This window comes from Penaeus chinensis, chromosome 7 (assembly GCF_019202785.1).
Source record: "Penaeus chinensis breed Huanghai No. 1 chromosome 7, ASM1920278v2, whole genome shotgun sequence".
Lineage (NCBI taxonomy): Eukaryota > Metazoa > Arthropoda > Malacostraca > Decapoda > Penaeidae > Penaeus > Penaeus chinensis.
The window spans coordinates 8,359,009-8,377,161 of record NC_061825.1 but is presented as its reverse complement, the minus strand read 5'-3'; the positions used below and the strand labels follow the sequence as shown (position 1 = coordinate 8,377,161).

At 39.1% G+C, this 18,153-nt stretch overlaps 1 protein-coding gene across 2 annotated transcripts in view; it reads right to left on the bottom strand.

Moving 5' to 3' along the window:
* Positions 1-10,881, bottom strand: part of LOC125026771 (bicaudal D-related protein homolog) — a 164,346-nt gene extending 153,465 nt beyond the window's left edge. For both annotated transcript variants that reach the window (XM_047615368.1, XM_047615369.1), the window contains exon 1: positions 9,785-10,881. In XM_047615368.1, the coding sequence (XP_047471324.1) occupies positions 9,785-10,096 (312 nt within the window). In that variant the 5' untranslated portion in view covers positions 10,097-10,881. The remainder of the gene's footprint in view (positions 1-9,784) is intronic.
* Between the last annotated feature and the right edge of the window lie 7,272 nt (positions 10,882-18,153).

The following is an 18,153-nucleotide window of genomic DNA, read 5'->3' as shown; positions in this document are numbered from 1 at the left end:
AGAGAGAAAGGGAGGGAGGAGAGGGGATCAAGGGAAGAGGAGAGAAAGAGAGGAAAGGAGGGTTGAAGAGTGGAGGAAGGAGGGAGAGAGGGAGGGGGAGGTGTGAGAGGGGAACAGGAGAGAGAGAAAGGTATTACACAGACACCAGATTGAAGGCCTCAGCTGTTTACCGTGTTAATAGCCAAATCATGTAACATATTGTTTGTGTCCGGCACCGCGTGTGTTGCGTCTCGTGCGATCGCCGTCTGTGATGAACTCTTTCACGCCTTCCTGTACAATACCGCTCTCCTCCTTCCGTGCGCTGGCCATTCCCTCGCCCGCGATAACTTTCCACTCGCCAGTTCCCAGCGCAACACCGTCACGAACGGCCCAGCGGGAGAGTTGCAATTCGGGTTGCAATTTGTGCGAGATCGTATATTGTTGTTTTCTTTTGCGGAGACTGTAACCAATCATTTTTGGGCTAATAAAAAGTCGAGGCATGACACATATATTCGGTCATTTCTTCCTGCCAAAAATAGCGGACTGTCGCGCTCCAAATGCGTAACGTTGTATAAAAAAAAACGATCGCCAGGTCACTGCTTCCACATACTGTGCACGGAAAGCATTTCCATGTTGCGAGTGACCAGAAAACTTCCGTCTTTCCCCCTAATTGTCCAGCGATTAGCATCCCTTTCGAGCTTCCGTGTTCAATTGCCCTCTGAGGTTTTCGATTCCTCGCGAGATCTGGCTTGTCGCGTGATGGCCTGCATGACACACCGATGTTTAGCGACGTCTAGGGTCGTGGCACTCTCACTTGCCGCGGACAGGAGGGCGAAAGAGCTCTGTCGTAATGCATGTTTACTTTCTTCGATCTTCCTGTGTACGTTTTTTTTTTTTTTTTTTTTTATAATCTCACTTTGAATTCCCTCTTCTACTCTATCCTTTATTTTACTTTCCTTACCTACTCCTTGCATGTACGTTTAAGCGAGCACGTGCATGTACGTTTATGAGTGTACACGCATTTAAATTTACCTATAAAATACAGAGAAAAAATCAATCATATCAGACTTCACCATCAACTCTGAGTCAGTTCCGCGCCGCCCCTCCCCTGCCCTCGCACGCCGCTGTACACACTCGCCAGGTGCACACGCAGGCTGTCCCAGATGTACGGTGTCGTTACACGTGTTCCACGAACAGCTGCGTTTTACCGACAACGCGAACAAGTAATAAAGTTTCTTGTAGAACCGCTTTGCCAGTTTTAAACTTATATGCTAAATAACTATAGAATAATATATATATTTAGACGTCAAAAATTGTGCAATGACAAATACAGCTTCAGAGTTGCATCGTTAAAGATGATGGTAAAAGCATGTTGTGTACAATATGTTGCCTAACGGACATGCTCTTTAAACAGGTACGTTTATACTCTGTCATCTTATCACCTGTCTCTCTCTCTCTCTCTCTCTCTCTCTCTCTCTCTCTCTCTCTCTCTCTCTCTCTCTCTCTCTCTCTCTCTCTCTCTCTCTCTCTCTCTCTCTCTCTCTTTCTCTCTCCTTGCAGTCTTCCTCCTTCCTCCTTCAATCCCTTTTCCCTCTCTCCCTCCCTACCTCTCTCTCCTTCTCCTCCTCCTCCTTCCTCATTCTCTCTCCCTCTCTTCCTCTCATCCTCTCCAGCTTCTCGAGGCTTTGCATAATCACCACATAATCATTCTGCAAATCCACAAAAAAACATTAACGAATTAACCAAATTTAGGTCCTCCTTGCACTGCCGCTGAAACTGCCGCCGCCAACGCACCTCCCAAACCACAGAGGCGTCGCAACCCTGCCAGAAGAGCTCATCCCCGATCTCCAGAAATCATCACGCCTACAATTACCCGCCCACATAATCTGCGCTGGAAGGCCGCCCGCTCGCCTCCTAACGAAGCCCACGCCCGCGCTCGCTCGCTCTCTCTCTCTTTCTCCCCCCCCCCCCCCCTTCCCTCCCTCTCGCTCCCTCCATCCCCCTTTCCGGCCGAAGTCTAGATCCAAGGGGATTGACCTTATTTAAAAGCGAGCTGCTACGGGTAACCATTCCGTGCGCTCGAAGTCCCACTGTGGCTTCCCTCATGATACCGAGGCGCTTGAGGATTAATTCCTTGTTCTTTCTGTTCCTATTGATTCCTTCTTATCATACGAGAGGTGAATTCAGCTGTGGATAATATCACCGTGGATTTATTTCGCCCGCGAGACCAAGAGACATGACAAATACGTCAGGAGGAAAAGTGCAAAGTTAGGTTAGGTTAGTTGCAGTGAGCCATACAAGTGCTTCGTGCCGATGTCGGTTTTGGTGCTGGCGGAGGCGCTTGGCGTGACAGCCTGCTTCCTTGGCCTCCTCTTTCAAGGCTCGTGTGAAAATTGCTTTATGTTCTGGGGTTGCTTGCAGTTTACGATCCTTTTGTTCCATTTTTTTCATTGTCATTATCATATGTCTTATCTCTCATTTTTTTGTTTTTGTTTACTCCCCTCACTTTCATTTCGTGTGGGAAGTCTATGTTTGACTGCATTTTCTTTCATGTTCTTGATTATCCATTCAGTGCAGTGTACTTCAACTCTGATCATAGGTTGGAATAGGCTCCTGATAGGCCTACAAGATAGTACGCCCTAAATAATCAAAGCTATTCAAAACCACTTTTTTATTACGAGCTCTGCAAACTCTACCTTGTCTGCGCTGCCACTTTCCCTTTCAGATTATCTTGATTTGTTTCAGTGGACATGCCTCTTGATTACACTCGCCCTGCGAACACGCTCTGTACATAAGCTACATCCGGTTATGCTGAACATAAATTCCCTGCGCTTTAGTATTTCTTGTGTTCTTGTTTTTTATAGATGATCGTCAAGAATAGGAAGGGAAGTCTATGGGTTATGTAAGACGTGTGTATAGAATAAGGCTTCCTAGGGGTCTGTCTCTGATGACCTTCGCACTACTTCTTAGCTAAATGCTAACGTCAGCTAGGCCTAAGTCCTCTTAAATAACTGCGGAGACCGAGTTTCCATCCTTGGAATGTAAGCATTTGCTAAGACTCTTTTGCATCCCTTTTACTGATTGTTAAAACCGGTTGGATTACGAATGAAATAAGACCAAAAAGTACAAAAAAAAACAAGCAAAAAAACAAACAAACACGAACCAGCATCACCCAAACGCATACACACATCTTGCATACGTCCCTTTTCATCTTCTTCACCAGGGGCTGTAACCAAATCCCCGCCACCGCTTCGGAAAACGAAAAATATAGATCCCCAAAAACACGCGAGCATGAAGGAAGAACCAGACTTGCTGACAGCCACACCGAGAAGAACCGGTTGTGTAGAGCAGGAGGAGCTGTGAGCCCCCATGGATGACCTACCTACCTACTGGCTATGGGAAGGGGGCTCCGGTAGGCCTGCTGGAGCCAATCTTTTTCATCACTACTGTTGCGTAATAAGGCAAAATGTTGTAAAATGTTAGAAGGTTGTCAAATTACATTGGAGGTAGGCCTATGTTTGTGAGCACTGTTAAATACTTTGCCGTGGATAAACTGACCCACACAAAAATTGCGACAAGTGATATTTGATTTTATTTATCTATATAGGCTGATGTCGACCTCTCTCTCTAGCCAATACTTAATTATTCAAATTACATTCCCAAGTGATTATGATATTTCCAGCGAAGTAACCTTGAACCTCACCCTTTCCGAGTGAAATTTTTTTTACGCTCTCTTCTTAAACATTTCATCATTCACCATTCTGCTATTTCACTATATATTTTGCTACGCTGCCATTGCAACACATAACCCGTTCTGCTTTGACCTCCCCATCTCGTGTTGCGACCTACAGCTCTCCTCTTTTTCATCCTGTAGAAACCTGACCCCGTGCCGTTTTCTGTTGTCCTTCTTGCCCCCCCCCCCCCCTCCTTCACCAATCCTTCTCCTCTCCATTCAGTTATTCTTCCAGTTTTTTTTTTCCTCTCTCTCCATTTCCTTCTCCTTACAAACCATCTCCCTCTCCCTCCTTTCCGCCCCCCCCCCCAGTTCTCCCCCTCCCTCGGTTCTTCCCACTCCCTCCAATCCTTCCTCCCTTCCCTCCCTCCTCCCCCCTTCCTATCCCAACTCCCTTGCCCAGTCGCGTCTATCGCCTACCCTCCCCCACCCACCCCTATCCCCATCCCATTCACTACACCTTTCCCCCCCTCACCCCCTTCCCCTTACTTCCGCCTGGTTCGCTGATATCTTCGTCCGTTATGCTAGGAAGCTAATCACTGCGGATGTTAAACTAACCCCAATGATATATGTTCGAGAAAAGGATGAATGAATGGACAGAAAACCACCATTGAAGAAAACAAAAAATATCCGCAGTACGATTCTTGCGTAACCAACAAAGAACGTTCACATTATAACAGAATCTGACCCTTTCTCATAAAGAATTTAAATATTGTGCCAACCGCGACTCCTGTTCTAAACCCAACTAAACTATAAAACGAATGAAGAACAACAAGATCAAGGGAAAAAAAGATGTAACAGGTAGCCTCTGTGAGTTTAACACTTTCCCTCCCTAACCTTCTGCGGGGCTGACTAACGCTTCGGTTATTTCCACCGTGCACGAAGGGAGAGAGAGAGAGAGAAGGGGGGGAGAGAGAGAGAGAGAGAGAGAGAGAGAGAGAGAGAGAGAGAGAGAGAGAGAGAGAGAGAGAGAGAGAGAGAGAGAGAGATAGAGATAGAGAGAGAGAGAGAAGGAGAGAGAGAGAGAGAAGGAGAGAGAGAGAGAAGGAGGGAGAGAGAGAGAGAAGGAGAGAGAGAGAGAGAGAGAGAGAGAGAGAGAGAGAGAGAGAGAGAGAGAGAGAGAGAGAGAGAGAGAGAGAAGAGAGGGAGAGAGAGAGGGAGAGGGAGAGGGAGAGGGTGAGAGAGAGAGAGAGAGAGAGAGAGAGAGAGAGAGAGAGAGAGAGAGAGAGAGAGAGAGAGAGAGAGAGAGAGAGTGAGGGGGGGAGGAAAGAGAGAGAGAGAGAGAAAGAGGGAGGTCATACCATCCATTAGCTTCACCAACCCATGACCTCACCTCTTTATGTTCTGGTTAATATTTGACTAAATTTTTCTTGATTTTTTGAGGGTGAACAAGGCCTCTCATATTCATTCATTCTCTTTCTCTTTCTCTTTCTCTCTCTCTCTCTCTCTCTCTCTCTCTCTCTCTCTCTCTCTCTCTCTCTCTCTCTCTCTCTCTCTCTCTTAGCAATCTTGAAATATGAAATAAAATGCATTTAATCATTATAAGTGCTACAGTAGCTCATGTTATAATTGCAAGTACAATTTTCCTAATGCTGTTTTCATATTTAATATTGTATTGTTATTCAGCTTATACTTCCTTTATTATACCCTCGATTCTATTGTCATACAGCGAATGTTACTAGAAATGGTAGCATTCTTGTCATTTATATTATTTCTATTAATATCAACAGCGTTGATACTGTTAGGAACCCTATTATTATTATCACTATCAGTGACATCGACATCACCATCAATATCATTAGTATCACTGTTATCATTATCATTATCGACATATACTTCCATCTTTATTTCACTAAGAAACATAATCGTTCTTGTGATGATTCTAACCATGACAAATCGCATCGCAAAATATCTCATTCCGTCATCACTGGAAGCAATCTTGTCCAAGGAACCATATAATGAAACCGATAAATATATAACTTTTCCAGCTATATTGTAGTCTCATTTTACACCTACTGCTTTATAATAAAATACATGTCGTCAGAGAGTTACGAAAAGTAGCGTTCACACTTGGGTAAATATCACAGCCATATTTTCGTCACTCGCGGGTGGCTGTGTGTCGCGTCATTATGTATTCGATGAATCCGACTGCAACGAGAAGATAAGGCCATGATGATCCTTCTGGCAAATGACAGTAAGAGTGAGAATTCCTCGCCATGGCCCACACAAAAAACAGAATCAAATAGGGCACGGCATTATCGTCCATTTACATGCGCTGGGAAAGGTCGAGATTTACGTATTTAGTTGGAAAATGAGAAGTGCTTGTAAATTCACGTATGTGGAATTTCATAATGGTGGAGCGAGGACTTTGAGGTTTGTATAAAATTACTTTCATCTGATTTTGAGTCATTCATATTTGATTGAGTCGCAGGTCTGTTTACAAGGCATTTACAAATTCTGATATACCTTGAGTAAGCTATTAGGAGAGCCAGGTGTTGCCTCAAACTTTAGAAAAACTGCAAACTCACATCCCATGCACAGTCTACACAGGGCTCTTGTTGATCTTGCAAAGCGAATCAACCAATAGAATCTTAAACACACACACCACTATCTTCCCGACATAAGGGAAAAATATCGGGTGTCTCGGGCTGATTTCGAGTCTGCTTATTGAACCTTAACTCGGGCCATTCTAAGGGTGAAATTCCCTTGTGTCACTCGCACAAAGCCTTGAAGAGAGGCGCTGATCATGGCCAGATCAGCTGCTAGGAGTTGCTCTCTCACGGAGCGTGAAACTTGCTTTTACGGAGCCTGGGAGTGAGGCGTTTGTTTTGCCGTCGACGCTGGGAAACTTCACCTGCGTATGATGTACCCACGTCCAGCAGTGACTAGCCAGACCTATTTGTATCTTTATCATGCATGATTTCTCTAATAACGATACAATTTATCGAGGGAGGAGAGGAGACCTACAGCCTCAGCTTGCTTCAGGAGTGAAATCCAATTCGAAACGATATGCTCTAACAGGTCTGCGTTTCACGTCATCTGACAACCTCGCCCTGCTAGGTCCCGTACGCCGACTTGGAGCCAGAATCACCGTCTTGCCGAATGTAGTACACGCGTTACCTTGCGAAGTGGAGCCGGTTCCCTTCTGACGTGGCGAACAGACACTGCATACATATAAATTCAAGGAAGCCCTAGGAGAGGATAGTAAAATAAAAATAAATACGTTCCGCTTTGCTTGGAAACCGACATGTTAACGATCTAATCGGGATGGGGCGTAGCAATTCTTTCGTCAAAAAAAAAAAGGTTTAAAAAATAAATATTTCCAAAACGTCACGAGTCCTTGAGCATCAGGATTTCCGAGACTCTCCCGTTAACAAACCCCCTAAGCGTCCAAATTGGCTATGATCTTCCCCTCTACGCGGCCCTTGAACCCCCTCCATCCCCCTGTATACCTTATAAACCTGTCAGAAACGTTATTTACACATCCACAACCTTCCATTTTATATTTCCCTCATCCTCCAACTTTCCCCCAACATAGAGCAAGGAGGCAAAATTCTTGCTTACATCTATTTTACTTTATTTTACATTTCTATAAAAAAGGCAACCGCTAACAAAGGTGTTCAGAGTGTTCAGTGATCGGATTGCACAAGGACCTGAAAGGCATCGCCGCCGCGCCTCCCACACGCAGCTTAAAAGAGGTCGTCGGGGCTGCTGTGCTCAACACGACGGGTAAAATACTGCTTGCTTAACGGCTGGTGAGGTGGATTTTATTTACGGCGTTTTCTTGTTCTTAATCTCATTCCCTTCGTCTATGTTTTATTCGTATACAGTCTGATAATAATGTAGTGTGATATATATATTAATTTTTTTATTTGAGATATTAAATACCTTTACAACTCTGTGCATTTATATAAGTACACATACGAACGTTAATATACTGTGTGTATAAATACAGCATATATATATATATATATATATATATATATATAAATATATACATATATAAATATATATATATATATATATATATATATGTGTGTGTGTGTGTGTCTGCGCGTGTGTGTGTGGGGGGGGGGGTGCGTTCATACAAAGGGATAGATAAATAGATATGTAGATACATGTAAATATATCATACATATATATATATATATGTGTGTGTGTGTGTGTGTGTGTGTGTGTGTGTGTGTGTGTGTGTGTGTGTGTGTGTGTGTGTGTGTGTGTGTGCACAGCATATTACGAACATTTATGTATGGCATCTAATTCACGCATGTGTTTTGTAAATACGTGCACAAGAACACAGGCAAGAAGGTAAAATGACACTTTCCGAATGTCACGGATTCTACTCTTGCTTGTTACCGAGATGCATTACATTCAGTTGACGAGGCGAGGGCGTGCGTCTGTGCACGACCAACGACCTATAATGCATATGGCGTGGGAGTGGGTGGGCGGAGTGGGCGGGGTGGTCTTTGTAGGTTGTTCAACTCGCCCTTAACGAGAGCCGCTGTCGCACTACTGTTTCCTCTGTGTGCTTTTGTATATATGTGGCTTAGGGGGGGACGGACACCCGAGGCGAGGTTACTGTTCTTTTGGGGGAGTTTGAGGGGGGGGAGGATAATCACGGTGGATACTTTTTTTTTTTTTTTTTTTTGAATAAAGCTTTAAAATCATTACTTTAGCTGGCCTGACACTTTTCAGTTTCATGTAGTCAGGAAATATAAGCTAAGGGTATATGCGGTATTTTCAGACCTTCAAATTCCGTTGATGGTAATGGTGATGATGTAATGATGATGATGATGATGATGATGATGATGATGATGATGATGATGATGATGATGATGATGATGATAATGATAATGATAATGATAATGATAATGATAATGATAATGATGATGATGATGATAATGATGATGATACGCATAGTAACGACACTTAAAAATGATAATCAAGGTTTTCAGACAAAGCTATTCACCATCAGCTGAATCGTGAGCTGAGTCAGCTGGAACTCAGGTAAGGCGCGAGGTCAGTCAGCTGGACTTAAGGAAGTGCTCCCCAGCAATCCCTCCCTCCCCCCCCCACCCCGCCTCCTACATCCTTCCCTTCCCTTCCTCCCAAAGTCCTCCTTTGTTATTCCCCCACACACGTTTAATCTTCCTGTCTCCTTCTCTTCTTTTTTTTCTCCTTCTTCTCTTTCGCATTCTCATTTTTATTCCCTTCCCTATCTTCCTCTCCTTCTTCTTCTTCTTCTTCTTCTTCTTCTTCTTCTTCTTCTTCTTCTTCTTCTTCTTCTTCTTCTTCTTCTTCTTCTTCTTCTTCCTCCTCCTCCTCCTCTTCCTCAATCCTCCCCCTCTTCCTTTCCTTCCACATCGTGTCTCTTACTGAGAAGCGACAGGACAAACAGCCACTCTGTCACCAATGGCAACATAATAACAAAACCGCCACAGCGTAATGATAAACGCAACGAAGGCACGTGGAAATATTAACTATGATTGGCCTTTTGGTAATTACACGTAGTTCTTCATTTACCAACATTATGATATTCCATTACTGATATATCTAACGTCAAGTATTTACTCTACCCCCACCTTAAATTGCCACATCAAACTACCCCAACTATAAAGGAAAATTGTGTATATTTTCCAACTACTTCCGTCAATATTTAACAACTGTTTTTATTTCGCAACCTTGCCATGAGAGCTGATGGCGTGGCGTCACTAAGCAAGGCTGACGTCATGATCGTGTCATGCCAAGAGAATTCTGGTTCGGCGTTACGATGGTAACCCTAAACACTGCCTTTTCTCGCAAGTTCGATGTTATCCATTCACTTGCATTTCTGTCCCTACGGTCGCGTTTGTTTTGGTTATTACCATTCATGACTGTCAGTGTTGCAATTATTGTCATTGGTACTGATACTGTGTTCTTTTTCATTTCTGTTGGAATTATAGCTAATGTCTCTGATATTAGCCTCAAGACAAACACGAAGGACCCGAGGACTTCCTAAGGGTGACCTCTAGATGCCTGGACTTCCTGATTACAGCGGTAGAATATTACAGAGAGTCGAAAGCGGTGCCTTACCTCAAGTTTGTGGCTGTAGTCCTCCGCCAGTCGCTCGTTCTGCTGCACCAGGAGCTCGTTCCTCTCCAGGAGGGCCTTGCCCAGCTCGGCCGCCAGGATCAGGTCCCTCTCCTTCTGGGCGAGGCGAGAGTACACATCCTCGTTCTCGGCTCCGTCCGCCATTTCGCCCGCCCGACACTCCATCTCGTAAACGTAATCCTCCAATTCGTACTTAGTTGTGGCCATGTCCCCGGGCATTCTGGAGGCGCCCTTGTGCTCACCTGACGTTACTTTACCGACCCCGACGCCCGGGCTCGGCTCCGTCACTGGCATCGCGACATGGGGGCATCACACGCCTTCTGCGCCCATCACAGTGCTGGCGGCGACGGTGCCTGGCCTGTTGCAAGTGCCTCTACGATTTTCGCTTCTGAGAGGAGGTGGATCGTACAAGACAAAAAAAAAACTTGGGTATTTCTTTACTGGCCGTCTGTAGGTCAGTTTTGACACTATTAGATTTTTCTTTATAATTTGACTTCGAATTATTTTTCACAGTAGGAATCAATAGCACCGAATCACAATCACTCAGGAATCACAATAAGATAATCTCAAAAGAGGCTTACAACCACGCAGTTGTACAAAGATACCACAAAAGTACCAGGACACCAGTATGGTTTAGCCCGGTCTTGCTCCAGCACGACCGGGCCACTCACTCTTATGTAGGCCTATGCTTCACTTTGGTAGGCCTATGGTACACACTTCAGTATGTGCCACTTATAACACTTCTAACACCTGTGTCAGACGCGCGTATCACCGTCCATGGTCAAGACACACACCGCAATAATGATGTTGATCCTACTTCGTCAATCTTTCGACAACACATTTCTATCATAACTCTTTCGCAAGTTTTGACTCGATCATTTCCCAACGAAACGCGACTGCTTTTGAAGGCGCCAGAGGACTGCACTTATTATTATCGCAAAATTTTCCTCCTCGATATGCCAAGTTCTGGGGATTTTAAGTTCATTATAAAGTTTTCTCGTGCATAGACAGTCACGGCGGAGGAGCGTAACGCCACACCTGGACGGAATTTTAGCCAAGACTGAACATGCCATCGAGTTTCCCACCTGTCCCATGGCTCAGCAACGATGGGTGCCGATTACTCTTTTCTGTTTTCTGTTATGTCGCTGTTTTGAAAGTTTCTAGGCATTTGATACTATGCGATTATAATTAGATTGTGTACAAATACTCGGTAGTTTTGGAAGAATTTCCCTGGGATTCATGGTTGGATAAAACAAAATTGTTTCCATGATTTCTGGAATTTCTGTTCCAGTAGATGCAGGCCTTGACGAACTGAGGCTCGCTCGCCAGCCAGGTGTACAGGTGAGACACTCCGCCACAGCGATCGGAGGAATAGAACGAGTCTACAAAGTCAAGCAGGCGGGTGGCTCAATCTTACATTTTCATTCAGTTTTACTAAATACTTCCTAATACTATACTATGGATAACTATGTGTTTATATATGTACATTTATATGCGCGCACACATACACACACACACACACTCACACACACACACACACACACACATATATATATATATATATATATATATATATATATATATATATATATGTATATATATGTATATTTATGTATATATATATTTGCATTTACAAACACATGCATACGCTTATATATATATATATATATATATATATATATATATATATATATATATATTATACATATATATACATATTTACATACATCCACACGTATAAACATAAATATGTATATACACATATATATGTATATGTATACATATATATATATACATGCACACGTATATATATATATATATATATATATATATATATATATATATGTATATAAAGAAATACATATATCTATATATATAAATATGCATTTATATATATGTATATATATGCATATATATATGTATATATATGCATATATATATGTATATATATGCATACATATCACACACACACATTTATTATATATATGTTTATGTATATATACATATATAAAAGATATATGTATATATACGTATATATAAACATGTATATATATATATATATATATATATGTGTGTGTGTGTGTGTGTGTGTGTGTGTGTGTGTGTTTACATACACACATGCACATGCATATATATATACATACATATAAATATATATATATATATATATATATGTATGTATGTATATGTGTATATATATATATATATATGCATGTGCATATATGTATATATACATATATATATATATATATGTATATAACAAATGTGTGTGTGATATGTATGCATATATGTACACACACACACACACACACACACACATATATACATATATATATATATATATGTGTGTGTGTGTGTGTGTGTGTGTGTGTGTTATATGCACATATATGTACACACACACACACACACACACACACACACATATATATACATATATATATATATGTGTGTGTGTGTGTGTGTGTGTGTGTGTGTGTGTGTTAACATAAACTCATGCACATATGAATATATGAATATATATACATATATATATACATATTTATGTACACACACACACATATATATATATATATATATATATATATGTGTGTGTGTATGTGTGTGTTGTGTGTATATATATATACATATATATATGTGTGTGTGTGTGTGTGTGTGTGTGTGTGAATGTGTGCGTATGCAAGGGTGTATGTATATGTATATATTGATATGAATACATACATACATACATATATATGATATATACATATATATTCATACACATACATGTGCGTATATATGTGTGTGTGTTCATAATTATATATATAAACACACACATACATACATACATACATGAATATATATAAGTGCACAAACAAACAAACAAACACACACACACACACACACACACACACACATCAGTATATGTGTGCGTGTGTGTATGTATAGGCATAGATACATACATATATACACACAAATACATATATACATGCATACACAAAAAACAATGTGTGTATATGTATATGTATATATGTGTGTGTGTGTTTGTATGTATGTATGTACGTATATATGTATATATGTATGTATGTACGTATGTATGTATACATGTATGCATGTACGTATATAACAAACATTTTGAATTGATCAGTGTCCAAAATGCAATTCAAACTTGCATCACAAACGAAACCCACCGAGACAACGAACGAGCAGGTTTAAAATATTTTACGTACGTGGGGCGGAAAAGAGCGCAAAAGGTTTCGTCAATGATTGCATTCTAGTGATTCGAGCAGATTGTATTTTGTAGTCTATATATTTAGGATGTTTGAGGATATTTCAGGAATGATTTTGCCTCCTCTCCCCTATAGATCCATTGCGAGTAGAACAAGTAAGATGACGTGAGAACTGAAGCCACACAGGAGCAGCTGCGATCACGCCATACATGCTTCGGGTTCTTGGTGCTTCGGAAAGGGGTACGAGCTTAAGCCAAAGGGGGCAAAAGACACGGACTTTTCCAAAACGGGAATGTGAAGTACTGTTAATAACATTCCCGTTAATATTATCATCGTCCTTGTTATTTTCACACTCATACACATATGTGTTTGTGTGTGTATGTATTATATCAACACATATATTATATATGCATATATATATATATTTATATCAATATTTGTATATACATACATAGACATATATATGTGTATGTGTATTATATATACATATATATTATATACATACATATATACATAAATACATATATATCTATGTGTTTAAACATAATGTATGCATTTATATATATATATATAAATATATTTATATACACATATATGTGTGTGTGTGTGCGTACGTACGTACGTTAACACATTTTCTAATGAAAATGAAAACAATCACTTACTAATAATACCTTGAATTTAATGAGATGATTTTTCAAATTTGTTTTGAAGATACACATTGTCTGCTGATGTTAACTGCAGTAATTTTTTTCAAATATCGACAATCCTTCAGCTTACCTCAAATTACTATACCCTTGAGTTCCATGGCCGGTCCCTTAGTCATGGTTATCCTGCGAATAGGATCTTCACCTAATAACTTGTAGATTAGTTTGATGGGCAATTCCAGCCGTATGGAGACAGTCATTAGTGTTAGGTATTTTTCCCTTTTTCTTTAACATGTAAATACCATTGCTCTGGTAAGACAGGGATCTCTAAGTTAGTTCTAGGAAAGAGGTAAGCATTGTTTTTTCATGGATTTGTATTTATATTTTTTTTTTTTTTTTTAAGAATCGGTAAAGCTACGGGAATCTGTCGACGCTTCCAGATGTCTAATCACCTGCACTGACAAGACTGCAACGGAAAGTTTGGATTGTTGTTCTTTATCCACGAAACCTCAACTTTCCGTGACTTCGTTTTCTTTTTCTTTATTATTATTTTTTTTTTCTTATTTTAATGTTTTTTTGTTTTTGCTTCAAAGAATTCTGTTAGGATTTCTGGTAACTGGAAGGAGTCTATCCCGCAGAAGTGCTAAAATAGTAAGGGAAAGTTTTTTGTCTGTTTTTTTTTTTCTATGAGGAACTGACTAAATAGCAGGAAAGGGACACCATACAAAAATAGGTTTATAGTAGTTTCGAATTCTGAAAATTAAAGACTTTCAAACCTTCTATATATTAATTCAAGATACATGTTTTGTGTATAGTGGCGTCCGTAGTGTTTTGATATTCAGTATCCTTAATGTGTTAATTACGTGTAAAAAAAAAAATAATCTTAACTGGATTAACAAGAGTCCCATGGTATGTCCTACTGAGCCAGTCGCTATCTTCGAATTCTTGCCAGAGATAAAAAGCTATTTTGACAGGTTAACTATACAGTGTTATACCATACTAAAAATAATAGCCTACCTTTAACCTTCCACTTCTTGGTGTAGTGACAATGCCACTGCCCCAGACAGTGGGCATTGGCAGCACTGCATGCAACCCATGGCCCCCAACCTCCAAGTGTTTACATAGCTACAAATAACAGATATGGCTTCATATAGTGCGGCTGATGTAAATATATGACACTTGTTTTAATGCGCATGACATATTATCTCATATATCATTAGCATAGCATTCTGTCTATCTATTTACATACTCATTTTAACTGACAATCTTCTTAAGACATTCCTCGACAGACCATATAGAAACCATAAACTTCTAAACCGATTCCACGTTATGTCACTTACTTTTTACATTTTTTCTCTTGCTTTGTCTGAGATAAACTTATGTACTCCGTGGTTCGATTCCAAGAGGTTAGAAATATCGTCGATATATTGTATATTATCCGGATCTTTCAAAAGTATCATTTATAGATGGCCTGCTAGATTTCAGATACAATTACAAGACTGCTTTCAATTTTAAAGAACGCTTATTTTCCTATCTCCCTGCAGTCCGTGAAAAGTCTTTGTGTGCTTACGAGAATGTGTTCGATCTGCTTGACTGCACATCCTGTATTTACATGCTACGACCGTCAGTAAGCATTTTAACTATTTTGACTGATATTTTGACTAGTTCTTTGTGAGGGAAGAAGAAGAAGAAGAAGAAGAAGAAGAAGAACAGAGAGAGAGAGAGAGAGAGAGAGAGAGAGAGAGAGAGAGAGAGAGAGAGAGAGAGAGAGAGAGAGAGAGAGGGAGAGAGGGGGGGAAAAAGAGAGAGAGAGGGGGGGAGATGGAAAGAGAGAGGGAGAGAGAGAGAAAAAAAAAAAAGAGAGAGAGAGAGAGAGATAGAGAGAGAGAAAGAGGAAATGATAGAGAGAAAAAGAGGGAGAGAGAGAGAGAGAGAGAAAGAGGAAGTGATAGAGAGAAAAAGAGTGAGAGAGAGAGAGAGGAAATGATAAAGAGAAAAAGAAGGAGAGAGAGAGAGAGTTGATTAAGAAAGAAATCATTCTTTGAGTATAATGATATTGGTAGAGAGAAAGAGAGGGGGGGTGAGAGAGAGGGGGGTAAGAGGGAGAGGGAGGGGGGCAGATGGTAAGAGAGAGAGAGAGAGAGAGAGAGAGAGAGAGAGAGAGAGAGAGAGAGAGAGAGAGAGAGAGAGAGAGAGAGAGAGAGAGAGGGAGAGGGAGAGGGAGAGAGTTGATTAAAAAAGAAATCATTCTTTGAGTGTAATGATATTGGCTATGAAACAATCCCCGAATGCATCCATTGTAGAATATCCGTATTCAATCTCAACAAAGAAATATCTTTCCTCTCCTATTCGGTGTCATCCCCACCTGTATATACAAAGACCGTGAAATATTGCGCTTCACGGATCAGAGGGAATAGGAAGCGATGTAGATAGAGAGAGAAAGACAAAGAGAAATATAAACAAAGCCCATCCCATCATTTAAATAAAGGTTATCAAAACTTTACTTTTCTCCGGGGCCGAGATTAGAAGACGTATCCATTTTCTATTGTGGGAAGAAAATAGGCCAATGCGAATTTAAGGAACAACTCTCCTCTTTTGAAATGATCTCAAAAGCGGTTTTGTGTGCATCTCTTTCTACATTCTCAGGATGACTGTTGATTGTCAAATGTCATAGGATTTTGGTGGTGAACAGGTTTGCTTTGCTATTTAAACACCTCAGCTTGTACATATAGATACACAGATTTTTTTTTTTTTTTTTAACTTTTTCTTTGGGAAATTTTGGCAACTTTTATCCCAATGACATGAACTATTCAGAGGATGTTTAGAATGAAGACTTAGGTAACATTTCTATACAGTCCGTGAATGATTCAGATTCGACAACGCGTAATGTATCTTCGCAAATGGAGAATTACGCCAAAATGATGATTATAATAATGATGATAATAAACATAATAGTAATGATAATGACAATATTAGTAAAAATATAAAAATGATGATGATAATAACTATAATGATAATGGTAATAATAATAGCAATAATGATAATGGCAATGATAATAACGATAATGATAAAAATGGTGATAATAACAATAATAATAATGATCATAACATTAATAATAGTTATAGTAATAAAGATAATGATAAAACTATAATAGTAATCATTATAACAATCAAAACAATAGCTGTGATAGTAAAAGAGCTAGTAAACACAACAAAAAACAATAATACTAACATTTATAATGCCAATAATAATACTAGTAATAATTAGATTAATTAATGGTAGCAACAACAATAATGATGGTATTGATAATGATAATAATTACAATAATTATAATGATAACAACAACAACAATAATAATAACTATTATTATTATTATTATAACAAAAATAATAACAACATAATGATAATGATAAGCATGATATGGTAAAGATATATCCCATTCATGAGTGTCAGAAGAACTGGTATGCCTGGGGGTTTTAAGTTCCAATAATAATAATAATAACGGTAATAATAACAACAATAATAATACAATGATAATAACAATAATAATAACGATGATAATAACAATAATAATAATAATAATAATAATAATAATAACGATAATAACAACAACAATAATAACGATAATTATAACAACAACAATAATAAAGATGATAATAACAATAATAATAACGATAATAACAACAACAACAATAATAAAGATGATAATAACAATAATAATAACGATGATAGTAACAATAATAATAACGATGATAGTAACAACAATAATAATAACGATAATGATAACAACAATAATAATAACGATAATAAAACAACAATAATAATAACGATAATAATAACAATAATACTAATAACAACTAAATAGATAAATGAATCGAATAATTGTAATAAATAAAATAAATTAATGAATTGCTGTGTCAAATTCTACAGGCAATAACGTCAGCAACCGAGTAATAACCTTTATGACATTAATCTCCTTAATTTATCATATTTATCAGTAATGTCAGAGATAAGACTTAAGAATGAAAAAAAAATATGGATTACTTTACTTATGATATAGTGTCAACTAAATACGATTATGAGCGTTTTTGTCACTTTTCTTGCTATGAGGTATGAAAGTGATATAAATTTGATTTAACTAATGATATATGAGATAATATGACATGCGCATTAAAACAAGTGTCATATATTGACATCAGACGCACTATATGGAGCCATAGCTGTTATTTGTAGCTATGTCATAATTCTTCGCATCCTGTTGTTAAATTTTCATTTTTTTTTTTTTCATATCCTGAGGATTGTAGCATTTGACAATCTTGATGGCTTTCTCTCTTTCAGCAAAGTGCTAGTATGTGGAATGAAATGATTTTGAAATACCTAGACGAAAAACTGAAATTAAAAAATTAAAACACAGGAATTTGTTAACATAATTTAATGAAAAGGCTATGTGATACTACTGTTTGAAGTCTTGTTGTATAGTAAATGATGTGTATTTTCCTAG